This window comes from Agelaius phoeniceus, chromosome 5 (assembly GCF_051311805.1).
Source record: "Agelaius phoeniceus isolate bAgePho1 chromosome 5, bAgePho1.hap1, whole genome shotgun sequence".
Lineage (NCBI taxonomy): Eukaryota > Metazoa > Chordata > Aves > Passeriformes > Icteridae > Agelaius > Agelaius phoeniceus.
This window is the reverse complement of record NC_135269.1, coordinates 40,402,178-40,428,559: the sequence shown is the minus strand read 5'-3', so window position 1 is coordinate 40,428,559 and position 26,382 is coordinate 40,402,178. Positions and strand designations below refer to the sequence as shown.

At 43.6% G+C, this 26,382-nt stretch overlaps 2 protein-coding genes across 5 annotated transcripts in view; both read left to right on the top strand.

The window, feature by feature from the left end:
- The window catches only part of LEMD3 (LEM domain containing 3), a 39,586-nt gene extending 37,958 nt beyond the window's left edge, over positions 1-1,628 (top strand). Inside the window, exons 11-13 of the mRNA XM_054631533.2 lie at positions 819-924; positions 1,011-1,089; positions 1,340-1,628. Coding sequence (XP_054487508.2) covers positions 819-924; positions 1,011-1,089; positions 1,340-1,503 — 349 coding nt within the window. The 3' untranslated portion in view covers positions 1,504-1,628. The remainder of the gene's footprint in view (positions 1-818; positions 925-1,010; positions 1,090-1,339) is intronic.
- Positions 1,629-4,430: 2,802 nt separating this feature from the next.
- Positions 4,431-26,382, top strand: part of MSRB3 (methionine sulfoxide reductase B3) — an 82,687-nt gene continuing 60,735 nt past the window's right edge. For 3 of the 4 annotated variants that reach the window (XM_077178863.1, XM_077178862.1, XM_054631986.2), the window contains exon 1: positions 4,431-4,631. In XM_077178863.1, coding sequence (XP_077034978.1) covers positions 4,431-4,631 — 201 coding nt within the window. Of the gene's footprint in view, positions 4,645-26,382 lie in introns of all 4 variants that reach the window. The other variant, XM_077178864.1, reaches the window with a different exon arrangement.

Genomic DNA, 26,382 nt, shown 5'->3' with positions numbered 1-26,382 from the left:
TTATTAATCTGCTTGTGTTGTTAGAAGAAGGAGGCTTATGTTCTTGTTCCAGACCAGAAAGGGATGAATGCTTTCATCCATCTAAAACCACCTAAACCCCAGAATGTACCAGTATCTGTGATTAGATTGTCAAGTATTGTTTTGACGTTTGCTGTGGGTGCAAGGTATGTTTAACAAAACTAGTTTTAGCTGCTCTTACAGTGACTGTATACTAACAATAATTACTGAATTCCTTTCAGTGATTACACCAGTAGCTGTTAGAAGCAGCCCCATGAAACAGGTCTTTTTTCTTGACCTGAGAATCATCTGGGAATATAATGGTTAACTTGTTTTTATTAATATTAGCACAGCACATAATCACCTCTCTACTGCCAAAAGTCAGGGAGGAATCATATCAAGGGAACAACTTGTTCAACTTGTTCACTTGTACATTATGAACCCTCACATCACAGCATCAGACTTTGTTGTGTGTTCTAGACATTTACTGTGCAAGGCAGAAACATATTTTTTTAACTATCAGTCTAAGCACCAGTTGGATAAGCCCATTTTAGGATAACACCCCACCCCCCCAAATAGAAGTTACTCCTTTTGTATAAATAAAATACACTGTGCAGATTTGTAGGGTTGAGTTTTCTCAAGTGGACTATGGGAGCCAATTTACAGTGTATTCAGTAGGAAAAGTACTTAATCTGTCCCAGAGGCATTTACCAGAAAATGATGTAAAGTTACAGAGAATCCAGACTTAGTAGGGAAGTATGAGAATGTTGTGAATGTTTAAAAAATTACGTAGTCCCTTAAATCTTTCATTGTTTGCCTAGGGAAATAGGTGATCACTGGCATCTAGCAATTCAAGAAGCGATCTTGGAGAAGTGCAGTGACAATGATGGAATTGTTCATATTGCCGTAGACAAAAATTCACGTGAGGTGAGTGTCTTTCCAGTAACATCTTAATACTTCATCCTTTTCAGCTGGACTGGCAAAAAACCCAAATCCCTCTTTCTCTTACTCAGGGCTGTGTGTATGTCAAGTGTCTCTCCCCGGAGTATGCTGGAAAGGCTTTCAAGGCATTACATGGCTCTTGGTTTGATGGTAAGGAATGGGAGTTTATAACAAAACATGGGTAGAAATTACCCATGGGTGCAGAAGATGGGTGCAGTTGGAGTTCTTTTAAATGGTGAAATGTTTGGTATCTAAAGTATTGAGCAGTTAAAAAAAAATATAGACCAATAATCAGTAAACTAATTTTGATGTAATGAAATATTTGTCTTTTACATCCTGAATCAAAATGCAATAATACTGCACTAGAAGGTTTCTCTTTTCCTGTTTCTTTGCCTCGTAGGAAAGCTGGTAACAGTAAAATACCTGCGACTAGATCGGTATCATCATCGTTTTCCCCAGGCTCTTACTTGTAACACTCCACTGAAGCCATCAAACAAACACATGAACTCTATGTCACATCTGCGTCTTCGGACAGGCACAACTAACTCTCAGGGAAGTTCCTGAGAAAACTTTCTACAACTGCTAGGACTGTTACTTGCAACAGGAAAGTTCCTGTTTGGCCGCCGTCTTCCTTTTTTAGTGCTTTTTGTATGTAATACTTTAAAGAATTAAATAAAAGTTCGAACGTTCCAGAAGTCTTGTTTCCAAAGGGACTTAGCAATGAGGCAGTAATACTGAGCTGACAAAAAAGGAAAAACAAGTTGTTTCACAAAGTTTTCTGGGGCTATAGTAAACCGATGCATTTAAGTTTTGCATGAGGAATACCGATTTCATTATACATTTGCAGATGTGGTGACGTATTTTTGCACCAAGAAGTGTTTTTGCTAATACAAAAGCATGGAGAAAAGAAGACTTCTTGTATTTCCATAGTTTCCTGTGAAATAATCTTGTGGGTATTTTGTAACAAGCAACCTACAGTTCCTGATGGTGAATAAGTTAAAAGAAAATTCAGTCAATATTAGTTTTTTGTTGCTATATAAAAATCTTTTTCTGCAGCTGGGGTATGGGGAAAGTGAAATTGGCATTAGTGGTTGCATATCAATGTGAGGGAAGATGAACTGATTGCGGATGTACTGGGTTTTGTATATAAATGTAAATGCTGGTGGTGGCAAAAAGGGTTGTGTTCTGTGAGGATGTCTGCGTCAAAGCAGCAAATAAGCTTCCTATTTTATTCAAAACCTATTGTTTTATATGGTTTGGCTGTACCATGACAAGAGGCCAAATACTTAAAAGTGTTGGATACAGGTTAAATATCTTTTATAGGTTTTATATAAAATACCTTACTGATTTTGTGTGAAAGGTCTGATACCAATTGTAATGAATTCAAATTTGTGAGCAATAAAGAAACAATTGGCAGATACTGGAAAAATATTTTGTGAAAAGCTGTATTTATTATTACAAGTGTCAGGGCTGTGACAAAATACCATTGGATTAAATGACATTCCCAGTATATTATAACATGTTTTAATTCTCCATTTATGTGTTAAAATTTAAAAATTCCTTCCTTGCAACAATTTTGGCTCATGCAAACTAGTGCAGCTGACAGTAAATCTTGTGATTCCAAGCTTGTAAATTTACTAATGTTTACCTAGAAGTACAAAATTGTTGCTGAGAAGCTTAGTTGCAAATCTAACATTATTGGCTTTACTAATCCCCAGTCCTACAACCATTTTACCTAGTTATCCAGCTGAACATCCTGTAGGAGGTGAGACTGGAAGCACACCAGTCCCACAAATTTTACTGAAACTCACTTTACTTTGTAGATATGATGGATCTGCAGCATGAACTTGCACAAATAATGCACGTTTTTCTTACAGTTAAGTAAACATGATGCACACTATTCTGCAACAGGAAATCCTATTGTGCCTTACCTTTGTGCTTTTGTGGGCACCATGTTTATTATTGGAGAGTTTGTTAACTGAAAAATTTTAAATCCTCGGTTTTATGTCTCAGATGCTAATGAATGAGTATATATAATATATAATCAGCCATGCAGAATTCTACTTACCAAGGACAAGTACATATTTTTGACGGGTAAGTGGATTGTGCCAGGTCTGGTAGATTTTTGATGAGTTTTATTATATACATATATGTATATGTATAATATACATGTATATGTATTATATATATGTATATAAACTAATTTTGTTGTATTTGATGTGCATCATAGTAATTTGTTAACCTGACCTTAGTGACCCCATCTTGTGACCTGTTGCAAGAGTGAATGTAAAAATAGCTGTGGCATTTTAAAAGGTCGCCTCGATGCAAATGCATCTATCTTGCTTTTAAGATATATTTCTTGTAAACACTGTACATTTTAATTGTAATATGTACTATTATGCAGCTTATTTTACCTTAAACTGTTAAGTTGACCGATATCCCTTCCTGCAAGACAGGGGAATATGTATAATATCTGAACATTTGAGAAAAATCAGATGTTTGTTGTAACTTGTCACCCTATCCTGTAAAAACAAACAAAAAACCAAACTAGACTCGAATTAAAGGTTTATTAGGGGTTTTTATATGTGTCTCACCTTCTAGATATTTGGGTGTCTCTGACTGAAATGCTTTTCTTATCTGGGGTGGAGGGGGAGATTGATTTGTTACAACCATGTAATTAATTTTTAGTATTTGTTAGGATGTGAACGGGTGCTGCCATGAGCTGACACAGCCGAGTTTCACCTTACTGTCAGCTTGACTTTCGTCCTGATTTTGTACACAGGGAGTGCAGAGACATTACGTTGCTTCCTCAGTCATGCCATGTTGTCTCCCCTGTTAAAGGACAGGGCTGAAAAGCCTTAACCGTGTGCTTTCAGCCTCTTGTACTTTGAGGTAGAAAGAGTCATGAAAGGGATTTTGATAGAGTAACAGAAGAGGTTGGCTTTTTTTCCTGCCGTTATTTTGTGTTGTTTGAGAATTGTTTTAGTGTCAGGTTGAAGGTTTGGGGGGTTGGAGGGTGTGTAAGTCCATTATTTACATATACGCGTCCCGTGAGGAAGGGGAGCAGGAGGACGAAGAAGTTCAATGTCGTTCAGTTCCATCGTTTTTGGAAGCTAGGCAGGGTGGGCATTGAGCGCTGTGGTAGTTTCGGGGCCAGTGCTAACGTGAGGGGCTGGCTCCGGCTGGGAGCCGTGGGCCGGAGCCGCTGCGGCGCTGGCAGCGTTATCCCCGCTCCCGGCCGGCGCCGCGCAGGCAGCTGAGGGTCACGGCAGCGCCGGCTCCGCTCGGCCCGAGCGCTCCGGCCGGGGCTCTCTTGGAACTGCAGGAACGTCTCTTTAAAGGGGCGAGGAGCCGCTTCGTCGGCCTGCCCGAAGCGCACCTTCGGGATAGGGCGCTTCGGCCGTGCCGCGGCGGCGGGACGGGGCAGGGTCCCCGCCGCCTCCCCGCGCTGCCGGGTGGTGCCGGGCGTGCGGCGGGAGTCTCCCGGCTCCATGTTCATATTTGGCGTTGGCCGCCGGTGCCCAGGAATTTCCCGTCATGCTCCCCGGGCGGCGGGCCCGTCACTGCGCTCCCGCGGGGCGGGGGGGCCGGGGCCGCTCGCTCGCACCCTCGGGCCGCTCCCATGCGCGCTGCGCCGCCGCCGCTGCTCCCCGCGCTCTGCCTGGCGCTGGCGGCCGCCGCAGGAGCCGCAGGTAGGAACGGCAGGTAGGAGCTGCGCCCGGCCCCCCGCCTCCACACCGGCCCCCGCTGCCGTGCCGCGGGGAGGGCGGGCCGGGGGCTGCGGCGGGGGCGAGGGGAGGAGCGGCCCCGGCGGCGCGGGGGGCCGGGCCGGGCCGGGCCGCACCTGCCGGGGCTGCGGCGGGAACGGAGGGGAGCGGGTCGGTGCTGAGGGGGACCCTGCGGCCCCTGCCGGCGGCGGAGAGGGGGGCTGGGGTCGGGGATCGCTCGGGTCGGTCCCCGTGTCACGGAGAGAACCCCTGACAGCGCTCGTCGCCCCCGCATCCCGGCCGCATCCCGGCTGTGCCGTTCCCGTGGCCGCCGCAGCGCCTGGACCCTGGCGCGGCGCAGGGCTCCGGGTGTCCTGCGCGGTAGCTGGAGCTCCTGACTCAAACGGGGTGCACAGCAGAATAGCTGGCTCGGGGAAGCAGCGCTTGACCAAGTGCGTAATGAGTTCAGTTCAGCCGCGATCCCCAGCTCGGTAAATTGTGCAGCGCTAGGTCAAAAAAGGAGCTTAAACTTCACAAATGAGCTCAGAAATTGGTTGTGTTATTCTGAGGAAGCTCAGTGTGTTCGCTGACTCGGTTTGTTTGGTGTTATTCTTCTGACAGATACAATCGATGCAAAGGATAAGTATAATTTATTTCTTACGGTCCCTTGCCCTAGTTGATGTAGCTGTACTTGCATCGGAATATTCCTGGAAACAGAAATGACACTTAATTATGCTTCCTGTGGTATTTGACAAATTAGCTATAAATGCTGTCTTTCCTGCTTGAGCTGAATTTTCAGTCATCACCCTCTTAGCTCAGACTGTCTGAAGGCACAGTGATCTTAAACAAGCATAGCTGTGCATTAAAAATGCCAAATCTAATAGTAGTTATCTACAGATAAGGCCGAATGTCAACTGTTAGCTAGTGATAAATGCTGTAAGGCAGTCTCTGAAGGTGTTCCGACCCTGAACACAGCATTTAGGAAAGTATAGAGCCCTACATTATATATGTCATGCTTTTAGCTCTTTCTCTGTTGTTGCTATTAAAACCATTCTGAAGATGAGCTCTCTGGACAGATAGAAATCAGAATGAAAAATCTGCAATAGCCAGATACTTTGCCTTACTGATACGGCTTGCTTATGGCCAGTCACCTGTAAATGGAACAGCCGTCTCCAGTCCCACTGTATCACAGTGCCACTCATTTGAATCCAGAATTTAATGCTTAGAATTCGTCCTGCTTATGTTCTTGCCCTTGCTGAGTAGACACAAGTGCTTTCTGTCTTATTTGCTGATGATTCCGAACTTTTTGTTACGTTGCTGCGTGCCTTTGCAGTTTGTCATGATTCCTTGTCTGCCAAATTTGGTTGGTAACAGTGCCCTTTGAGTCTGATTCTGGGAGTAGTTTCCATGTGGCTTGTCATCTTAATCAGACGTTTGCTCATAGTTTCTAAAAGAATCTCCTGCCTCATTTTAGACATGGCTTATTTTAGAACAGTATTTTTCAACTGTTTTTTAAAATTTATGTAGGGAATTAACTATGGCCAGCAGCTTAACCAGAGTTACTAAATAATCCTAGAATTCTGAGATTTAAAAAGTAAATTTAAAGTAATGTTCTGCATTGCTTTGTTAAAACTGGCAAAATTAATGGAGTTAAACAATATGTAGTTCAGTCTAGAATGTGGTTGGTCAGTCCTTTTCCCATCTGATGTACCTCGGATCTTAATAATACACATTTGGAATAATCTTTTAGGAGAAAAAAACAATTCTAATTTTCTTCCAAAAGCACAATCTTTAAAAATAGTGCCTTTGTAGATGGGGTAATGTTTCTATATTTGATAGCAAAGCCATATAAAGTAGTTGATCCTAGACAAAAATAAAGTCTTTTGACTGATTGACCTTGCTCATTTTTCCAAGTGGTAGCAGTTACATGCTCTCACAGGGGTTAGTTAATTCAGATGTTTATGTCAGTACATGCTGTAAGAATTCCTTATTTTTTGTTCCTACATACCATAAGAATTCCTTACAGCTGTTTGGTAAGGGCCAGCTTGCACGTGAGGGAGGTATTTGGTCCTTTGCCCTGTTATTTATGAAGGTATGGAGGATCTTGTTTACCTACTCATGTTTTGTCAGCTTTGTAAGCTGATACTTGTTTCTGTACCATTGGAGATCCAGCCTATTTATTACATTAGAAATGCTAGAAAATAGAATTTCTCTATTAGGTGGATTGTTAACGGTTCTTTTGTTACTTATTTTAAAGGATGGGGTAATAAGAGTCAGTAGGGGAGGAGAAGAAAACACACGGTTAAGGATTTAATCTTCTCAGACAGAAGGTTAAGAAGTCTGCCTGTCTGCATCTGACTGGCATTGCTACAAGCCAGCAATGCAGTAAAGCCATCCAATTTGGAGATAGCTGTCTTGAGCTGCATAATTCAAGTGAGTGTGTCCTCATTACAGAGCAACTCTTAAGCTACATGCAGCATTATATTAGTCATAGGTAGGGAAAATGACCTTATTTTCCCCTTTCTATTATTTTTCTTTTTCATTAAAAGCTGCAGTTTGGGCAGCACCCAGGCTATGTATGAACTTAAGCTATGGAGGCTTTAACTGATAGGAAAGTGGGATAAACATTGGCCTAATTATAGCTGAGTCTAGCTCTAGTTTATGGATTTCTTAGCCAAAAGACCCCTACATGGACCCTCAAATTCCTGGTGTGTTTATGACATTATAATTAGGAATTACTGTTGAATAAAGTCAGGTGTGGATTTATCTTTCCCTGAGTAACTCTGAAGTTGGTATGCTTATTTTGGAACAAACTACAAGGCTAGACAGAAATATGGTGTTTCTTGCTCAGGAGTAATCATGTCCATACATGGAGTTATTTCAAGGTTACTTTCTCCACTTAAAAACAGAAGTCTTTTAAACAGAACAACAAAAAACCTGAGAGCTTTTGGGGCTTTGGGGCTTTTTTTTTGGTGTGTCTCATAGAGTAAGAAGTGGCTACAGGCTAACTTTCCCTTCTCTTACTCACCTTGCTTTGGTAGGATTTGTTGTTATCTTTCAGAGGCTTCATTTCCCTCAGAAGGATCATTGCTTCTCAGTGAGCTATTAATATGTACTAGCAAAAAAAAAAAGCACAAACCCAAAGATTTAAGTCCTTCTCTGTGGTATTTTGTGAATGTATAACCAACTTGCAGTTTTTTTAAAGTAATTTTCAACTAACCACTTAAGAAAAGGAAGGAAACACATATTGCATCATTAATTTCTACCAGAAGTTGAAGAATGTCATTGTGTATTTCAACAGGGATTTTTGTGTCTTTAGTCTGTGAGGACACTGATCTGTATTTTTTGTGTGAAAATAGGGTAGAAGAATTCTTTGAGAAGCCCATTTATGGTGAGGTAATTGGAAATTATAATTTATCTGCTTAGCTCCAGCCTTCTGGTTCTCATTTAGCAACCTCAATTCAGCATTATCTGAAAACCACATAATCTAGCAACTAGATCTGGGAATAAAGAGGCTTTTTGCAATAAGGACTTTAAGATCTGAGGAATTGAACGATACTAGCCCAAAACAGGCAAGAACAATACTTACACTTACAAGGCGCTAACCAGTTTTGCAGTCCTCACAGACTTAAATTATAGTTTAGCATTGTTTTGTGAAATAATTAATAGCATAAATACTTCTTTATTTCCAGAAAGTTTTGGATTTAAACGTGATTCAGCTTGGACAAAGTCTAAAGACAGGACTTCTGCAGAGGTCCCCAGTTTGCTTTTTCCTTTCAGTAGCATCTGAACATCAGGATTAATGATTTCTTTCAACTGTGGGCAGCAGCTTAGCAAAATGTACATGGCGTGCTAATGCATTGTTTTGTTGGGAAGTGTTACCTCATCCAAGAAATTTAAAGAGTAATGTTGTGCATGGCATTTGGAAGTATTTCCCCACGGGTGTCTTTAGCTCTGTGTTCTTCCAAAAGGGGACAACGCCTTTGCATTTCACCTGATGGAAAACAAATCCCTACCACCAGGGAACAACAATAGTGCTGATGGAATGTAGCTGCCAAATGCCACCACTTTCACTCTCACTACACAATGAAAATGGAAAAAAAAATTCAACACATGGAACCTTAGCAGCTTCCTGGGGAAGTGATCCATGCCAGTTGTTGCCAAAAGGAAACAGCCCACAAAATGTTCCTTCTGGCTGAGGGATTGCCCTGTTCTTGCTCCTCTCCATTCTCCTGTGCATGGTTCTCAGGGAAATCTGCAGGCAAGGCTGTTCCAGATGCCTGCACAGAGAGTGGAGGTGATTTTAACAACTTCTAGGACTTTCAAGATGGATTGGTGGGTGGGAGCCACATGGATGTGTGGAACTCTTTCAGTTCATGCAGCACAGTGAGTCTGGCCTTGGCTTTCTGCAGCTGGTTCAAGAGCAAGCATTGATGTCTTGGTTTGGAAAGACAGGTGTCTGCTAAGGAAGGCAGGAGCCTCTCTTGAAATGGAAAATGTAAACCCCCACCCTCCAAATTGCTATAAATTTTAAATTAAGGGGCACTCAGGCAAAAATATGGGAGCAGAAATAGCAGAAAATAGTTCTTTATTAGGGAAGAAAATAAAAACGATAAACAATGCAGTAAGCCAAAACAACACTGACAGAGTCAGAATACAACCTGACACCCTGTTGGTCAGGGTGTCGGTAGCAGTCCCATTGGAATTGTGGCTGCAGCCCTCCTGGAGTGTCAGGCATGGTTCTGTTGGAACACGGATCCTGTAGAAAGGGTGTAGTCTTCCTCTGAAGATCCAGTGGAAGAGGCAGCTGTTCCTCTGGGAAATCCAGGGGAGAAGCTGTGCTGGTGTTCCAGAGCCTCAAGATTGTATCCAGGTAGGAATGCTTGGCTCCTCCCTCTGGGCAGAGCATCTCACAATGGGATGCTATAGTCCTTATCAGTCATGCAGTGACATTCAATAGCCTGTTATCAGCAGATGTCTCCCCAGAGGGAGGGGTAGTTGTGGAAGAGATAAGGAGAACTGCCCACTTAACAGAAGACAACTGCCATACAGATAGCAAAAAGAATACATCTTGCCTTGCAATCTGGGACAATTGGTTTGATATAAAGTTGTTCAGTTGGCTAAGAAAAATGGTTGAATATACAAGCAGGCTTTGCCACCTGGGTCAGATTGTCACCATCCTGCTGCTGGGAGGAAGCTTGATATTCAACATAAAACCAGTGCAGATCCACTCTAGTGTGTCCTGATTATGAACAGTCAGAGCTTACACTCTAGTTCAAGTCGAATTTGTTCTAATGGGTGATTCAGTAGTGCACTGATCCAGTCTGCACAATGCTGAAACCAAGGCTTGCAGGTCAGATTGGTTGGGCTTCCCCTCCTGCACACCAACAGCATTGTCAGTAGCCATAGCACAGGTGTGAGAGAGAGATGGGAATAGGACAGGAGAAGATGCTTTGGCTTCCAGCTCAGGGACAGGTGGAAAAGTAGAGGTGAATCAGTCAACTGTGTGAAGTTACAGCCCTGAGATGCAAATTCAGAAACTGCAAATAAAATTATTTGAGTTTTCTGTAGTGTTATCACCTCTGCTTTTGAATGGCTACAGAAAAGGAAAATCAGCCCTGCCAGTCAATGTCTTAATATTTAACTGCTATGTACTTTTAGACTTCATTTTTTCTTTTTTTTCAGAATTAAAATCAGTGCTTCATCAGATCTTGTATGTACATGGTGGAAAAATACACTGTGCAAACAACACATCTCTTAACATCTCTTTTCATGAGAGAAACCAAATTGCCTATGTGCGTGCTTGTTCTGTGTACTCCTGCTTTTACTTAAAGGCAAGCTCACAAAAGGGACAAGATCTTGTAGCAAATTAGTGGCTCACTGGGACCCACCATATGCTCCTGGTATCTAAACTGCTACCTGGCATCCCTCGTCCAAAAACACAAGGCAGCTTTGCTACTCGCCTCTGAACTTGAGAGAGGTGCTGGTTTGTTCCAATTTATTCTAGCAGTTGTTGAACCATGCTGGGAAGGATTACAATAGATATTTTGTAAGACTCTAGGTTCTTCTCATGAAGTCTTAAAATGTGAAATAGGGAAAAACAAGCTCTTCTTGTTGCTCAGTTACGTATGAATTACAGGCATTTTGCTCTAATGACAGTCAAGTAATAATTGTGGCAGTAATAAAGACAGTGTAATAGCTGAGTGATGTAATACTATTTAAGATGAGGGGAAGATTTTCAGAGCATTATCCCATTTCCACAATCACTCTTGTAGACTAAACAAGCCAAGTGCTTAAAAGTTTTTGCAGGGATTTGGCTTTCTGAACCACTCTTTTTGTTTTTACTTCTCCTCTGGGCTTTCCTCAACTGTTTCTGCCCTACACCCCAAACCAGAAGCATATTCCAAGTGATGCCTCGCTGCTACTGAGCAGACCAGACTTCCTCCCCAGTCCCTCCTGTTGTGGATTACGTTTCTCTTTTTTAATATACTCCAGATCTTATCTGCCTTCTTTTTTTTTTTTTTTTAATAGTTTCACACTGTTGGCTCAATTTATCGTAACTGTTACCTTGACAAGTTTTTCTGCTGTACTGCTGCTAGTCTGGAATTCTTTTGATTATTTTGTGCATTCGAAGATTTCTTTTAAAGTCTAAATGTGATTCTTTGTACTTGGCTGTATTGAATTTTATCTTGCTGGTTTTTGACCATTTCTCCAATCTATTAAGACCATCTTGAATTCTGCTCAGCTCTTCAGGGTGTTTCACACTCCTTGCAGGTTGGTGTCTCTGCAGTTTTAGTAGGACTACTTGCTGGGTTTTGGCCCTGGTCTATAGGAGAAGTGCTGAACGAGTGTGTTTATTCAAGCAGCTCTGCACCTGTGATATAGGACCTTGATCCAAAAGAAAAGTGCTTTTCCAATTTGCTTTGTCTAAAAGTATTTTACGTTTGAGATCAGTTTGATTTGCTGCTTTCCTTCTGCCTGCAGAGTACAAGGAAAGAAGGAAAGTATGTTAGTTATGGGGTTAGATTTTGGCAAGACCATCATGGTGGCTCACTGCTTTCTAATTTTCATTGCCTGTTTATGGATTGTTTAGTATTTTGCTTCAAAAGCTTTCTGTGTGTTGAAGATAAATTTATGGCCATGTAATTCACTAGTCAGTCTTTTCTTCCTTTTTAGAAATGGATATTACCCTCTTCCTCTTGAGATTTTGTAAAGGCAAAAACCTTTCAAAAATCCTCCAAGGTACATGCTCTTTTCTGAGCAATTTCCCCTCCTTGTTTCCCAAGTGCTTAGGATAAATTTCTTAATCTGTCTAAGAGGAAGAGCAACCTCAGGGAAAGGTTTCAGGCACACAGGACCGCTCCATCATCCTGGAATACAGTGATCAACATTAGTCTGCCTAATTTCTGATACTCTCATATTTATGCAGCTAAAGTACCTAAGGTGCAGTTCCTAAGCATGAGATAGAAAGCTTGATAGACTTTGATAAAGATTTCTCTTAAAAAAAGAAAGAAAGAAAGGAAAGGAAAGGAAGGAAGGAAGGAAGGAAGGAAGGAAGGAAGGAAGGAAGGAAGGAAGGAAGGAAGGAAGGAAGGAAGGAAGGAAGGAAGGAAGGAAGGAAGGAAGGAAGGAAGGAAGGAAGGAAGGAAGGAAGGAAGGAAGGAAGGAAGGAAGGAAGGAAGGAAGGAAGGAAGGAAGGAAGGAAGGAAGGAAGGAAGGAAGGAAGGAAGGAAGGAAGGAAGGAAGGAAGGAAGAAAGAAAGAAAGAAAGAAAGAAAGAAAGAAAGAGAAAGAAGCAAGCTTTGGCAACTCCAGTGACAATTTTTGTGCAGAGCAAGGTCTGCACAAGAGATTTGAAGTTTCAAAGTAGTCACTGCAACTACTTCAGGCAATTGCCTCTGCTGTTTCTTAAACAGCCCTATTTCCAACCTGATAATCTGATGTGTTGGTTTTATTTTCTTTGTATGTTACAAAGTTTTTGTTTTTTTCTTTGTATTGTATTGTTACAAAGTGTGAAATTAGCAGATGGGCTTAATTGATTATAGGTTATGGTTTATTAATTTTGTTATTTGCTTTGCCAAGCAACTACACAGAATTCAAACATATAGATAACTGTATGAGAATGTGAATTTTTCTGTACATACATACCAAGGCTCTAAAAATAACATACTGAGCAAATGTATCAGAATTCTAATCAGTAATTATGATTTCAAAAATACTCCAGGTGGACATAGAGCTGGCATGTCCTTCATTGTTTTATCCTGCTTGGGGATGCTGAAGGCTCTCACTGAGACGTGCTGAAGTGAGCTGCAGGAAAAGGGCCCTGTCCTTGGGTTGGAGCTGAGTTGCTGAGATTTCATGCCCCTGAGGTCTGGGGGCATGTCCGAGTTGCTGAGGATTTCTAGTGTCAGAGTGATGTGAAATATCAGGACCAAGATGGGAAAGAGGGGCCCTGATGGTATAAGTGCAGGATTTTGTTTTTTTGGAGCACGAGTCCAAGTAGGACAGAAACAAGCTGCATTTTGGGGCAATGCTTAATGAAGTTCCTGACAGCTGGCTGTGCTGGGGGGGGGGCTGCTCCTTCAGCCTGCTGCTGCCTCTGCTGAAGGAAGTGGAACAGATGTCACTTTCAAGAATAGATTATGCAAAGAAAATGTCAACATTTATCTTAGAATATTGATCCAGAGGAAAGCTAAATTACAAAGCCTTGAAAGTAGCTGAAGGTTGGGAAGAGGAGAACAGAGTTGGTGCCTGCATTGTTGCCCTGTGCCACTCCAGCTGCACCAGCACTGCCTGGGGTGCTCCACACATGCCTGTGTGGCTGCTGCCATGCCTGGCACTGCTGTAAGTCTGCTTTAACAGAGCAGGAGAAAATATTTATGGGTTTTTTTCCCTGAAGGTAAGTGCTTTTTCCTCTGCAGAAGAGGTTTTGCATGGTTATTGCAAGTCCAGCTGGAGGAGTATAGGATGAGTATTTTGCCTTTTAAATGCATTTAGGGCTGGGAAATGTGGATTGACAAAGTAAATGTAAAGTTTAATAAATATTTTCAATCAATTAAAAGACGTGGAAGAGACACCTTAGTGTTTTAGACACTTGGAAGAGGATAGAAGAGAAGGGAAATAATTTAAGCAAGTTTTGCTAGAATTAATACTTCTTTTGTTCAAGATTTGAAAAATAGCTTTAGGATGCCTAAAGATGCAGATCCTTGTGCTGCACAGACAGTGTAAATACATTTGGCTAATTAAAAAATAAAATGCTATGTTTGTGGATTTTAAAACTGCACTGGAATGAAAATCACAATTCAGCTCACAGATTCCATGTAACATTTTTCATTGAAAAAGTTTGTCTTTGGAAGGTATTCAGAGGCTGGAGCACCTCTTCTATGAGGACAGGCTGAGAGAGCTGGGTTTGTTCAGCTTTGAGAAGAAAAGGCTCTGGAGAGTCCTTAAAGCCCCTTCCAGTACCTGATGGGGATACAAGAGAGCTGGAGAGGAACTTGTTACAAGGGCCTGGAGTGACAGGACAAGGGGGAATGGCTTTTAACTGGGAATAGGTTTAGATTGGATATTAGTGAGAAATTCTTGGCTGTGAGGGTGGTGAGGGACTGGAACAGGTTGCCTGGAGAAGCTGTGGATGCCCCATCCCTGGCAGTGTTTGAGGACAGACTGGATGGTTTTTGAGCAGCCTGGTCTAGTGGAAGGTGCCCCTGTCCGTGGCAGAGGAGTTTGAACCAGGTGATCCTAAAGTCCCCTCCAACCCAGCCTATTCTGTGATTCTATGGCTCTACAACATTTTCTCTTGTAAAAAGGAGAGTCTTGAATAAATGTTTTTATCCTTGAAATTAACTAAATACAGGTAGGTGTACATATAATCGTGCTTATTAAATGGCAGAAAATTTGGGTAGTAGTTTAAAATCAAGTGGTCTTTATATTTGAATCAAATTTATTGCTGTTAGGACAGAAATAGTTTTCCTTGCTCTGTCACTTTTCAGTCATTGACACTCAGTATTCACTCAAAGCTTAAGTTATACTCTTTCCTTACTTGCTGTGGTATCTTCTTGCTGCTCTTCATAAAAATAAAAGTACAACCTTGACAAGAGAAGACTTAGGAGTTTCTGTTTTACTTGATGGTATTTTATTTTGTTATGTATTGGATGTTTGAGGTTTTTTTCAGCTTCATAAAGGTTCTTTGGATTTTGGATGATAAATGTTCCTATTGCAGTGTGCAAGGCATTATTTTGTGTTTGTTTTTATTTGTTTTTGGTTTTGTTTTTGCAATGTCAGACCTTCTCTATGCTATAATTTAAAAAATATTTTTGGATAAAAGGCTGAGTTTTTCTTGTATATTCATAAGGCTGCTCTGCATACCATCGTGACACAGTCTGAATGATCAAAGGTACATTTTTAAAGGATGCTTTTGTTCTGTTGACATATGCGTAGACCTGTGCGTGCTGTTTGAAGGACAACTCACGGGGCTGTGCAGCGTGTTTTGTATCAAAGGGAGCTGGCACCGCTCGGTGGTGAGGAGCGGTATTGGTTTGTACAGAAAGCCACGTGGAACATTTCCATGTAAGGGAGACTGCTGGGGAGAGATTGGCAGCTATGATGTCTTCAACTCGAAGTGCTTTTCTAGCAGCTGGGATGATAAAAAAAGAAACCACCACCTGAATTGCTCTGAGATGAAGTTATACTATCTGACAGAGAGATCATAACTAAATTTTACAAATCCTTTACCTAAAAACATTTTTACAAAATACAAGATACTCGTCTGGTTCAGAGTCTGATATAAAAATTATATTTTCTCAAGTAGGAAATAATACAAATACAGGGAGATAATTCAGCTTTCAAATGGCCTGTGCTGAAGAATGCAGAATGAATGAAATTACACAAATAAGACAAATGTGTCTTTTTGCAAGAAACTTTATTTTTGTAGCAAGGTGCATGGCATCTATATGCACATTATGTACATATATGCACATGTAGACAGATATTAGCACTAACTACTTTTTCAGTTAAAAGAATTTTAAATATCTTAAAAATCTGCTGGCAATAGACCTACTGATTGTTGGTAATTTCCTATGTACACTGTAATAACTCCATGGCATCCATTAAGAATGCCTTAGTTTCCTGCTGTGGCAGGGAGTTTTTGGAGTTTATTCCCTGGTACAGGTTTTACTCTGAGAAATCATTAAACTGGAGGGCAAAACTATGTCTGGAATCACAACTCTTCCGGCGCTGTTGTGTTCGGGGACTTTGTCTCCTTCAGTGGACTAGTAAGTGTCATTTGTACATTTCCTTACAGTGCCTCATAAAAGACAGTCACCAATGTACGTGGTCGGTGATGTTTGAGAATTCGGCTTCTCTGTGCAGCAGGAGTGGCAGCTCCCGTCCCGCCTCCCGCAGCCCGTGTGCGTGCGTGTCTGTGTGTGTGTGTCTGTGTGTCTGTGTGTGTGTGTGTGTCTGTGTGTGTGTGTGTGCGTGTGTGTGTGTCTGTGTCTGTGTGTCTGTGTGTGTGTGTGTGTCTGTGTGTGTGTGTGTGCGTGTGTGTGTGTCTGTGTCTGTGTGTGTGTCTGTGTGTGTGTGTGTGTCTGTGTGTGTGTCTGTGTGTGTCTGTGTGTGTCTGTGTGTGTGTGTGTGTGTGTGTGTGTCTGTGTGTGTCTGTGTGTGTCTGTGTGTGTCTGTGTCTGTGGGTGTGTGTGTCTGTGTGTCTGTGTGTCTGTGTGTCTGTGTGTGTGTGTCTGTGTGTGTGTCTGTGTGTGTGTGTGTGTCTGTGTGTGTGTCTGTGTGTGTGTCTGTGTGTGTGTCTGTGTGTGTCTGTGTGTGTCTGTGTCTGTGTGTGTGTGTCTGTGTGTCTGTGTGTGTGTCTGTGTGTGTCTGTGTCTGTGGATGTGTGTGTGTGTGTGTGTGTGTGTGTGTGTGTGTCTGTGTGTGTCTGTGTGTGTGTGTCTGTGTGTGGGTGTGTGTGTGTCTGTGTGCGTGTGTGTGTCTGTGTGTCTGTGTGTGTGTCTGTGTGTGGGTGGGTGTGTGTGTCTGTGTGTGGGTGTGTGTGTGTGTGTCTGTATGTGTGTGTCTGTGTGTGTCTGTGTGTGTGTCTGTGTGCGTGTGTGTGTGTCTGTGTGTGTCTGTGTGTGTCTGTGTGTGTCTGTGTGTGTGTCTGTGTGTGTGTCTGTGTGTGTCTGTGTGTGTGTCTGTGTGTGTGTGTGTCTGTGTCTGTGTGTGTGTGTCTGTGTGCGTGTGTGTGTGTCTGTGTGTGTGTGTCTGTGTGTGTGTGTGTGCGTGTGTGTGTGTCTGTGTGTCTGTGTCTGTGGGTGTGTGTGTCTGTGTCTGTGTGTGTGTGCGTGCGTGTGTGTGTGTGTGTCTGTGTGTGTGTGCGTGCGTGTGTGTGTGTGTCTGTGTGTGTCTGTGTGTGTGTGTGTGCGTGCGTGTGTGTGTGTCTGTGTGTGGGTGTGTGTGGGTGTGTGTGTGTGTGTGTCTGTGTGTGTGTCTGTGTGTGTGTCTGTGTGTCTGTGTGTCTGTGTGTGGGTGTCTGTGTGTGTGTCTGTGTGTGTCTGTGTGTGTGTGTGTGCGCGCGCGCGTGTGTGCGTGTGTGTGTGTGTGTGTGTGTGTGTGTGTGTCTGTGTGTGTGTCTGTGTGTGCGTGTGTGTGTGTGTCTGTGTGTGTGTGTCTGTGTGTGTGTGTGTCTGTGTGTGTGTGCGTGTGTCTGTGTGTGTGTGTCTGTGTGTGTGTGTGCACCATGCGGGTTGGGAGCACACTCAGCGGACAAACAAACCTCTGCAGGGCTGGTTTGCACGCATCTGACTGTGGGATGAGGGAAACCCTGCTCTTTTCAAAAGAGGGAACTGTTCTCTTGTGTTGGTCTGAAATCCGCTTAAGTCATACCAGCTAGCTGGAGGCTTTCTCTTTGCTTCATCTGTGAGATATTCTACCTAAGAGAAACTCCTCATGTCATGTATCTATTGTGTATTGTTACTCACTTTGTAAGGTGAGGAAGAAGTCTGCTCAGTTACAGAGTAATGTGTAACCCATTTTAAAAGAACGCCAATTCCAAATGTTGTATTTGTTAGTCTTCAAAATTAGTCTTTTTTTTAATTGAAAAGTAAAAGCTATTACAAAGGTGTTTCAGAAAAGCAGAATAGAAATTTCTGTTGAAGGGCTTCTGTTCCTTGCTATAAAAGGAAGTTGTATTTAACATGATGCATGGGATTTGTCCCAAATTAAAAATAGAATAGAAAGTTTTTATCTCTGCTGTATTAGTAAGCCTGACAATGCAAATAATGGTGGAGAGGGAGACATACCTAATCAAACCAACCTGATAACAGAAATGGATTTCATGTCTTCAAGTGCTAGGGTACCCCTTGCATAGTTCTAGTCACAGCAGTACCCAAAATTTTTTAATTTTTTAATTTTTTTTTAGTATTGAGAATGAATCCTTTATTGGTGTGCAACACAAAATGCTTTTGGGCTTGCCAGTAGGAATTGTTCAATTAAAAGGTTATTTCCAGAACACTTGTATCTCATCGTCTGAGGACCAGAAGCAATTAAATCTTTACCACTGTGCTGGAGAGGACTGCCTGGAATAGAAAAAATGAGAAATTTTTCAAGATGTTGAAAGGATCATGATTCTCAGAAAAGACCCATTTAAGAATAGTTTACGACTGTTGTAGTTATAAACTCACTGCCATAAAAGGAATGTGCTGTATGTTGGCAGCCTACCAAGTCAGGGAAAATGAAAGTGCAGCTCAGCACTATTTCAGTGCATCAGATCTGGGAGGAGCAGGAGTGGAGGGGAATCCCAATTGACCTATATTTACTTTCCTTTGGGAAGTATTGCCAGTTATAACTATTGGGAAACAATCTGCAAATGACAGATGTATAAGCACTTGCAAGACTGAGAGACTCACTGGTTTCTGCCCTTAGCCAAGAATTCTCTTTCATCCCAGGCTTGGGGACTCCTTGTTTGTCTTGTTTCTTCCCTTCCTTGGGGTTGCTGCTTTTTTGTGTCTCTTTGCAGTTTCACTTTTCCCATTTCATCTGTTGTTCACAAGGCCTGTGTTGTCTTGTCTCTACGTTAATGAAATCTCCTTCCATTTTACTACCCTCCCTAAGGACCAAGTGAGAGTCCCTCACAAGGACCTTCTTCTGTATTACTTAAAGCAGAAACAATTGCCTCTCTCCTGCACTTGTTTTCAGTGTAGCATGGATGTCCTCCACATCCCCACAGGCCACATCCTTTGGTTGTTTGGATGAGATCAGTATCAGTGTTCTGCTGTGCGTAAATGTTAGTTGTAAAATAAGGAGAAATCAAGCCCACAGTTTTCTTGTCCATGGGAGCCAGTTGCAGAACAGGGAGACATTAATATGTCTTTCCCCTTGTTGCTTTTTTGGAGGGTACAGCCTTCAAAAACTCATTTGTTTTGATTATCTTCTCACTTCTCAGGCTCTTTAAATTTGGCCCATGGACACATCCTAGGGCTTTAGTCACACCAGCCTCGTTGTTGCCGAGCTGGTTTTTTGCTAGCGGGAGAGGGGGAACTACAGTGGCTGTGCAGTGGCCAGTTCAGCATACAGAAAGGGTTATTCCTGTGAGAGACAGTAAGCTTTCCAATTTAGGCAGCTGTTATTAGAGAGAATGTAAGCTCAATTTGGTAATTAGAGGAAAATTAAATATACGTCTTTGTTTTCTGCTCAGATGTAGTGTTTTTCTTTTATAAGTATAAATAATTTTTCTATTCTGGAGAACCATTCTAATACAAATGGAAAGATATGGTGCCTCCTCACATCACATATGGTGCCTCCTCACATGGCATATCTTTTTGTCAGCAGTTGGAATCAGTGAGATTATGCTGAATTGTGTGCAGAGATTTCAGAATCTGGTTTGCTTTCCAAGATTTTTCATTATTATTTTATTGGAAAGATAATAATTTTAGGCTGTATGATAACCTAAAATCTGTTGTGAGAATCTCGTCTCTCTTACATGGAGGGCTGAAGTCTGGGTAATAAAGCTCAGACTAAAGGTTGAACTCCTAAAAATATCTCTGATTCACCTCAGTAGGAACCTTTATGCAGCCTAAGGATAAAGTGTGGAGGACATTAGTCCATATGGCAATGCCTGTCAATTGTGTATCACAGAGTGGGACTCGGTGTGAGCAGATGAGCATTTCTGCTTATTCTTCTTTTCTGCTTTCCTCTGTTTTATGTCTGATCTCAACCTTTAGACTTTACTTCTTCCTTCCCTACTCCCACCATGAACAGAAGCTGCTGAAGCATCCCAGCTAGAATATGAAAAGGATACCTCAGGAATGTCCATAGACTGGACTGGATAACCCCATTTCACAGGAGAAGGAGGACAGGCCAGAGGGCACCATGAGGAAGCTGAGGAAGCTGAGGAAGCTGTGGGACTGGGGAGGGCCCTGTGTGCCCCTCGAGCCTGAGCAGCCCTGGTGTGTGCCATGCTTATTGTGCCCAGGCAGGTGTCTGCCACCTCCAGCCCTGCTGGCTCTGCTGCAGTTCATGGTATGGAACACTGAATAGCCTCCACAGTTAGGGACTTGTCTGGTTGCTTTGCAAATTATCATTCCTATAAGTAAGGGCCATTAAACACTTGGATCTGACAGTATATGTGGGGCAAACTGGTGCTTGAAAATGTCATATGTGTGTTTTGCAGAAAGGTTTTTAGGTTGGAGTTTCAGTTGCTCTGGGAAGGATTTAAGAATACAATCCAGTATAAGAGAATATGTAAAATTCAAGAAAACAAAATGGTTTTGAACTTCACTGTTTAGGGTCCTTTCTAATGACAGTACTAACTACAAGTTTAAACCTGGACATTTCCTGACATTCCATTCAAATATTACAAGGTATGGCAGTAATTACCTCTTTTATCAGGGCACAATGTAAACTTCCTTAAAGGAGACAGGATTGCCATTTGGTTTGTACATTCCAGCACAAGCAGCTAAGGGGAGCATGCTTTAACTGAGAGTCTTAAAAGGGAAGTGGGAATTCAGGTCTAATACTTCAGATTTCTGTGGCTGTAATTGAGAAGCTAATATTGTATAGGGGGGAATATATGCCGACAAGCATGCAAGTTATATGGTACAGTACTTCTGTAGACCTGTAAAGTAAATGCAATTAATTTCATTTAGAATGCTTTATTCCTCTTCAGTAAGTCTTTGAGAAGCTTAAATTTATAATTGCCTTTATCATTATCCTAGCTGTTAATGATTAAAGTATTTTATTCTCATCAGACAGTGAGATTTTGCAAGGTATTTTAATTGCAAATAGCAAATCACAAACCTTTGAAGACGCCTAGTTTGTATTATCAATAGATATACAAGCACATGAAAATCCAGAGCCTAAAATCTCTTTTTAAAAGTAAATTTCATAGAATCACAGAATGGTTTGGTTGGAAGGGACCTCAAAGATAATCTGGTTCCAAAACCTCTGTTGTGGGCAGGGATACCTTCCACTAGACCAGGATGTTCAGAGCCCTATTCAACCTGGCCTCGGCTTACAGGGATGGGACATTTACCACTTCTCTGGGCAACCTCCTCCAGTGTCTCACTACTCTCATAGTGAATAATTTCTTCATAATATCTTATCTAAATTATCATTTTCCAGGCTTTTGTCAATTACCTTTACTACTTTTTGCCAAATGCTTCAAATACAGTACGGTGCATTGAAACATGCAGTTGTCTGAAAATATAATTATAAAGCACAAATGCATATTCACAGGTTGTGTGGTTTTTTGAGGGCTGAAGGCTGCCTCCTCATGGTTCTCTCAGGATGTTGGACAGCCCAGGAATATAAGTGTGAAAATACCTTGTGCACTGCAAAGGGTGCTAGTTTCAGGATTAGACATCTTGGATTGGAGTGGGAGCTGGAACTCTTCCCTCCTTCTTTCACTGATAAATAACCAGCAGTCATCAGGCCCCTGCTGAAAAATTTTCCTGTACTCCAGTCTCCTGCCAGAGTTGGCAGCTTCACGATGGTTTAATAAACATCTCTTACAAGCTATTCAACATTGCCTTTGTCTGCACCATAGCATACACCATGTCAAACCTGAAAACAGGAAAGTCCCTTAAAGCCACCAAGTGCAGTGCAGAGAGCAGGAAAGGCCAAGGTCTTTGGTGTTAGCACAGAATGTGTTAAGGAAAAATGACTAGGGAGTAAATAATTGTTTAGACACAGAAAGACATGATCTACTCAAACACTTGCTCATGTGGTTCTCTCTTCATGCTGCACCTTTTGTTTCTGCAGTTCCTGCAGGGTTGATTGTCCTGTCTGCTGATTCTGACTGGCAGCAGCTTTAGGTGAGCAAAAGCCAAATTAAAAAAAATAAATATCCAAATATTAAAACTGAAATAAACATATATACAAAATAATCCGTTAATTTTGTCAGGGAAACATTTGGTTATAGTTTGCTTTGTGTAAAAATAAATAAGTAAATCCTTTGCAAAACAACTGTTCAAAGTTATTGCTGGACTGAAAAAAATTTTACAAAACAAATACTGAAACAATTGAACTGTTAATTTAACACTTGAGTACAGTAGACTCCCAGGCCTTTACTTCTTTCTAACTTCTAGTTGTTTGGCTTTCTTCAGTGTGGCAATTTTTTTGCTCTTTGCTTTTTCCAGTGACATAGGAATTCCTGACAAGAGCCTGGGAGCCTGGCTGACTAGTGTGTGCCTATCTCTTAATTGTTTCCTGCCCTCCAAATGAGGCCAGAGACTTGGGGCTGGGGGAAGGGAAATTGGAAAAAGGTAGAAACCTCACACTACTAAGGTCTTATTATTGGGGCAAGGAAAAAAACCCTGATCCTTCCCTTAAGAATTCGTGGATGTTTTTTTAATTTACTGGTAAAGAGCTAAAACTTCATGTTTTTTCTTGTGAGAGCTGGGATTCTCATGTAATTCTAGGAATTCTGGATCTGAGTTGTCAGGAATAACATTGAATATGGAAAAATTTAAACCAGTAGTGTTACGAGCTCCAGAGACCCTTGATGTTTCCCCTACTGCTCTTAAAAACAAGATGTGGTAATATCAGAATTTAACCTCTCAAGTTGTCCTTCACCCAAAGAAATTTTTCTAGTTGCAGACAGAGGTTGAAAAAACATAACCTGAGTACATACAAAGTTCTTAATTTCCGAAGGACAAATTTGACAGACCACCTATGTTACTTTATAGCTAATAATTTCAGGGTGAAACTTATGTTTTCTGAATGTCCACAATGGACAATATAGAAGCTCTTGAAAGCTGGTAGTTCCTTAATATTTGCCAACATTAGGCTCCTGAGAGGAAGGCTTCCCTGGAGTTAAAATGCATATCCTAGAAAACTGCTTCTGAAACCCAGCTAATGCCATAGTTACTGCTATATTTGTATTATCTGTACTTACAAGATTTGCAAGTTATTGCTGAGCATGGTGTCCATCTTATGAGAGCCAAACAGATGGAAGATCCATGTTGTACTCTGTTAAAGAGTGAAGTGCAGTGAAGGAGCTCCAAGGGGTCTGATGACACTCAGGGAGAACTGTGGAGGAGCCAACAGTGTCCTGGGTGTTGCAGGACAGCAGCACGTGTTTATAAAAAAAGGGCAATCCACCAAAATAAACCCAAACAGTGATGTATGAAAGCATTACCCCCTTCCCTGAATTGTGAGTTCTGCTCTGACGTCTTCACGCAGCATCTGTCCTTACAGGAGAGTGGCATACTGCAGTACTGCAATAAAGACATGGGGTTGGTGAGTCTGTGTGGTGGAAGTGCAGTGCTGCAGTACTCACTGTGGCTCAGGCATGTGACAGCTGTGTTAGCATTGCTGTCCCCAGGCCACCTGGCCCCTGGCAAGGTGGGGTGCTGTGCCAGTACAGATGGGGTCCCCTGGGGCTCAGGCAGGTACCTCCAGCACCAGCATGGGGGCTTTGCTTAACCTATGGAGGGCTAGGCATGTAAAGCATGGGAGTTTAAACCACCAACCATCTATTCCCAGAATGATGCTTTCACAGAATCATTTAGGTTGGAAAAAACCTCTGAGATCATTGAGTCCAGCCTTTGACTGAGCACCACCTTGTCAACTAGACCATGACACCTCCTTGGGCGGCCCATTCCATTGTCTAATCACTTTTTCTGTGAAGAAATTCTTCTTAATGCTCCACCTAAACCTCCCCTGATGTAACTTAAGACTATGTCCTGTCATCCTACTGTTGGTTGCCTGGGAGAAGAGGCTGACCCCCACCTGGCTACAGCCTTCTTTCAGGTAGTTGAAGAGACTGATAGCATCACTCCTGAGCCTCCTCTTCTCCAGGCTGACCAACCCCAGCTTCCTCAGGCACTCCTCATCAGACCTGTGCTCCAGACACATCACCAATGACATTGCCTTTCTCTGGACTTCTTCCTATGTTTGTCATGCTCTGGCTGTTCCTCTTAAGTAAATCAGAGATGTAAACATGGCACTTGAACTTGCTAAAGGCTATGGCCAAGTTTGCATGTGCCACAGAAAGAGCAGAGGGAAGATACGAACCTGTCACAATGTTACTGTTACTCTTCCTAAATCTGTTCTCTGTTCCTGTGGAATTGGCAGGTGGGGTGAAGCACCTCCAAACCAAACGCGTTAATTGCAATGAGTTTGACTTTGCACTTCTCTTTACTGATTCATCACAAGCCGTTCTTATGGGGTCTGTAAGCTTCCTGCAGCAGGGTTTGTGTGCATACAGTACCTGGCCCCAGGAGGTCTCCTCCCACTGGAACTACTGGCCATTCCTATAATGTAAGAGTAAAGAGAAATAGCAATCAAAGCATCAGCAATAAAAGAATAAATTAGATTAACTGCAATAAAGTACTTTCATGGATGCTCAGTGATATTTTACTGGGCTCCCAGGAGTTGCATATCCTCCAAGTCCATGAAATATGTGAGAGTAAATATTAACATTTTGGTGAACACTGACATACTTGACAGTTTCAAATGGCCAGGATCTATTTTATAATTCTCGTGAATTTCAAATAATTTCCTTTGAGCTGTTTACAGTTGAAGGAGGGAGGGAGGAGGAGGGCAGGGAGGCAATGTCCGTCTGGGCTGTCAGTGCAGCACCTCGCGGGAGCGCGCTGGGCAGCGGCCGCCAGGCGGCGCCACCGGCGCGGGCCGTTGCGGGCTGCCCGCCGACAGAGGGCGCTCGATGCTGCCGGAGCGCGGCACCGGCCTCAGCCCGGCTGCGGGACAGTGCCGGCTGCGGGACAGTGCCGGCTGAGGGACAGTGCCGGCTGCGGGACAGTGCCAGCTGCGGGACAGTGCCGGCTGAGGGACAATGCCAGCTGAGGGACAGTGCCGGCTGAGGGACAGTGCCAGCTGCGGGACAGTGCCGGCTGAGGGACAATGCCAGCTGAGGGACAGTGCCGGCTGAGGGACAGTGCCGGCTGAGGGACAGTGCCAGCTGAGGGACAGCGCCGGCTGCGGGACAGCGCCGGCTGCGGGACAGTGCCGGCTGACGGACAGCGCCGGCTGAGGGACAGTGCCGGCTGAGGGACAATGCCAGCTGAGGGACAGTGCCAGCTGCGGGACACCGCCGGCTGCGGGACAGCGCCGGCTGCGGGACAGTGCCGGCTGCGGGACAGCGCCGGCTGCGGGACAGTGCCGGCTGAGGGACAATGCCGGCTGAGGGACAGTGCCAGCTGAGGGACAGTGCCGGCTGAGGGACAATGCCGGCTGAGGGACAGTGCCGGCTGCGGGACAGCGCCGGCTGAGGGACAGTGCCGGCTGCGGGACAATGCCAGCTGAGGGACAGTGCCAGCTGAGGGACAGTGCCGGCTGAGGGACAGTGCCGGCTGCGGGACAGTGCCGGCTGCGGGGCAAGGGCGGAGTTGCGGCGGGGCTGCGCGCAGCCCTCTGGTCTCCTGGCGGTGTGCTCCGGAGCGGTCCGCGCTGGTTTTCATGCTGCTCCGCTGCCGCTGTGGCAGGGACGTGTTTGTGTGTGTGATGGCGCTCAGTGCCCGCCCGGCCCCACACCCCTCCGCCGTCGGGCAGCACGGAAGTGTCGGGGGTCTCGCAGTGAGTTTGGTTTGGGTACGACCGAATTGAGGCGGGTGTGTCAGATGCGCTAAAGACCGGTTTGGTGATGAGTACGGCTGGGGGCTGGGTCCTTGTTATAGTCATGGAATTATCGCAGGACGGTTTGAGCTTTAAAGGCCCTTAATCCAACCCCAGCAATGGGCAGGGACAACTTCAACTACACCTGGTTGCTCCGAGTCCTGTCCAGCCTTGCACTGAATGCCGTCAGGGATGGGGTGTCTGCACCTGTTTGGGGTGTTCTATAAGTGCCCTTCCTCTGAGAGTCTTGTTCCTCAGGACGAGACCGTGGCCAGTTTGTCCCCCGCTGGCACAGCCGCTGCTATGGGCCATGGCTGGACTCGCCCCCGCAGCTGCCGGGCTGCCACAGACGAAAGAGTGAGACCGAGAGGAGGCTGGGAGAGAGACCTGCCCTGCTGCTCCGCAGCTTCTAGGGGCCTGATCCTGCTTCCACGAGAGTCCCAGAGAGTTTCTGTACCGACTCTGGCTGGGGATTGGCTCCAGTCCCACATCACATAATCTTCTGAAGTGAGCTGTGGCTGGGCATGGCTGGGCTATAAGGCATCTGCATTTCCTCTTTCCCGTTGTGGGGTGAATGGAACAATTAGTATTTGTGCATTAAACCCTTCTGAAATAAAATCTCATGACTGCCATCTCTCTGTTTGCTATATTTGAACTGGCTGGAGGAT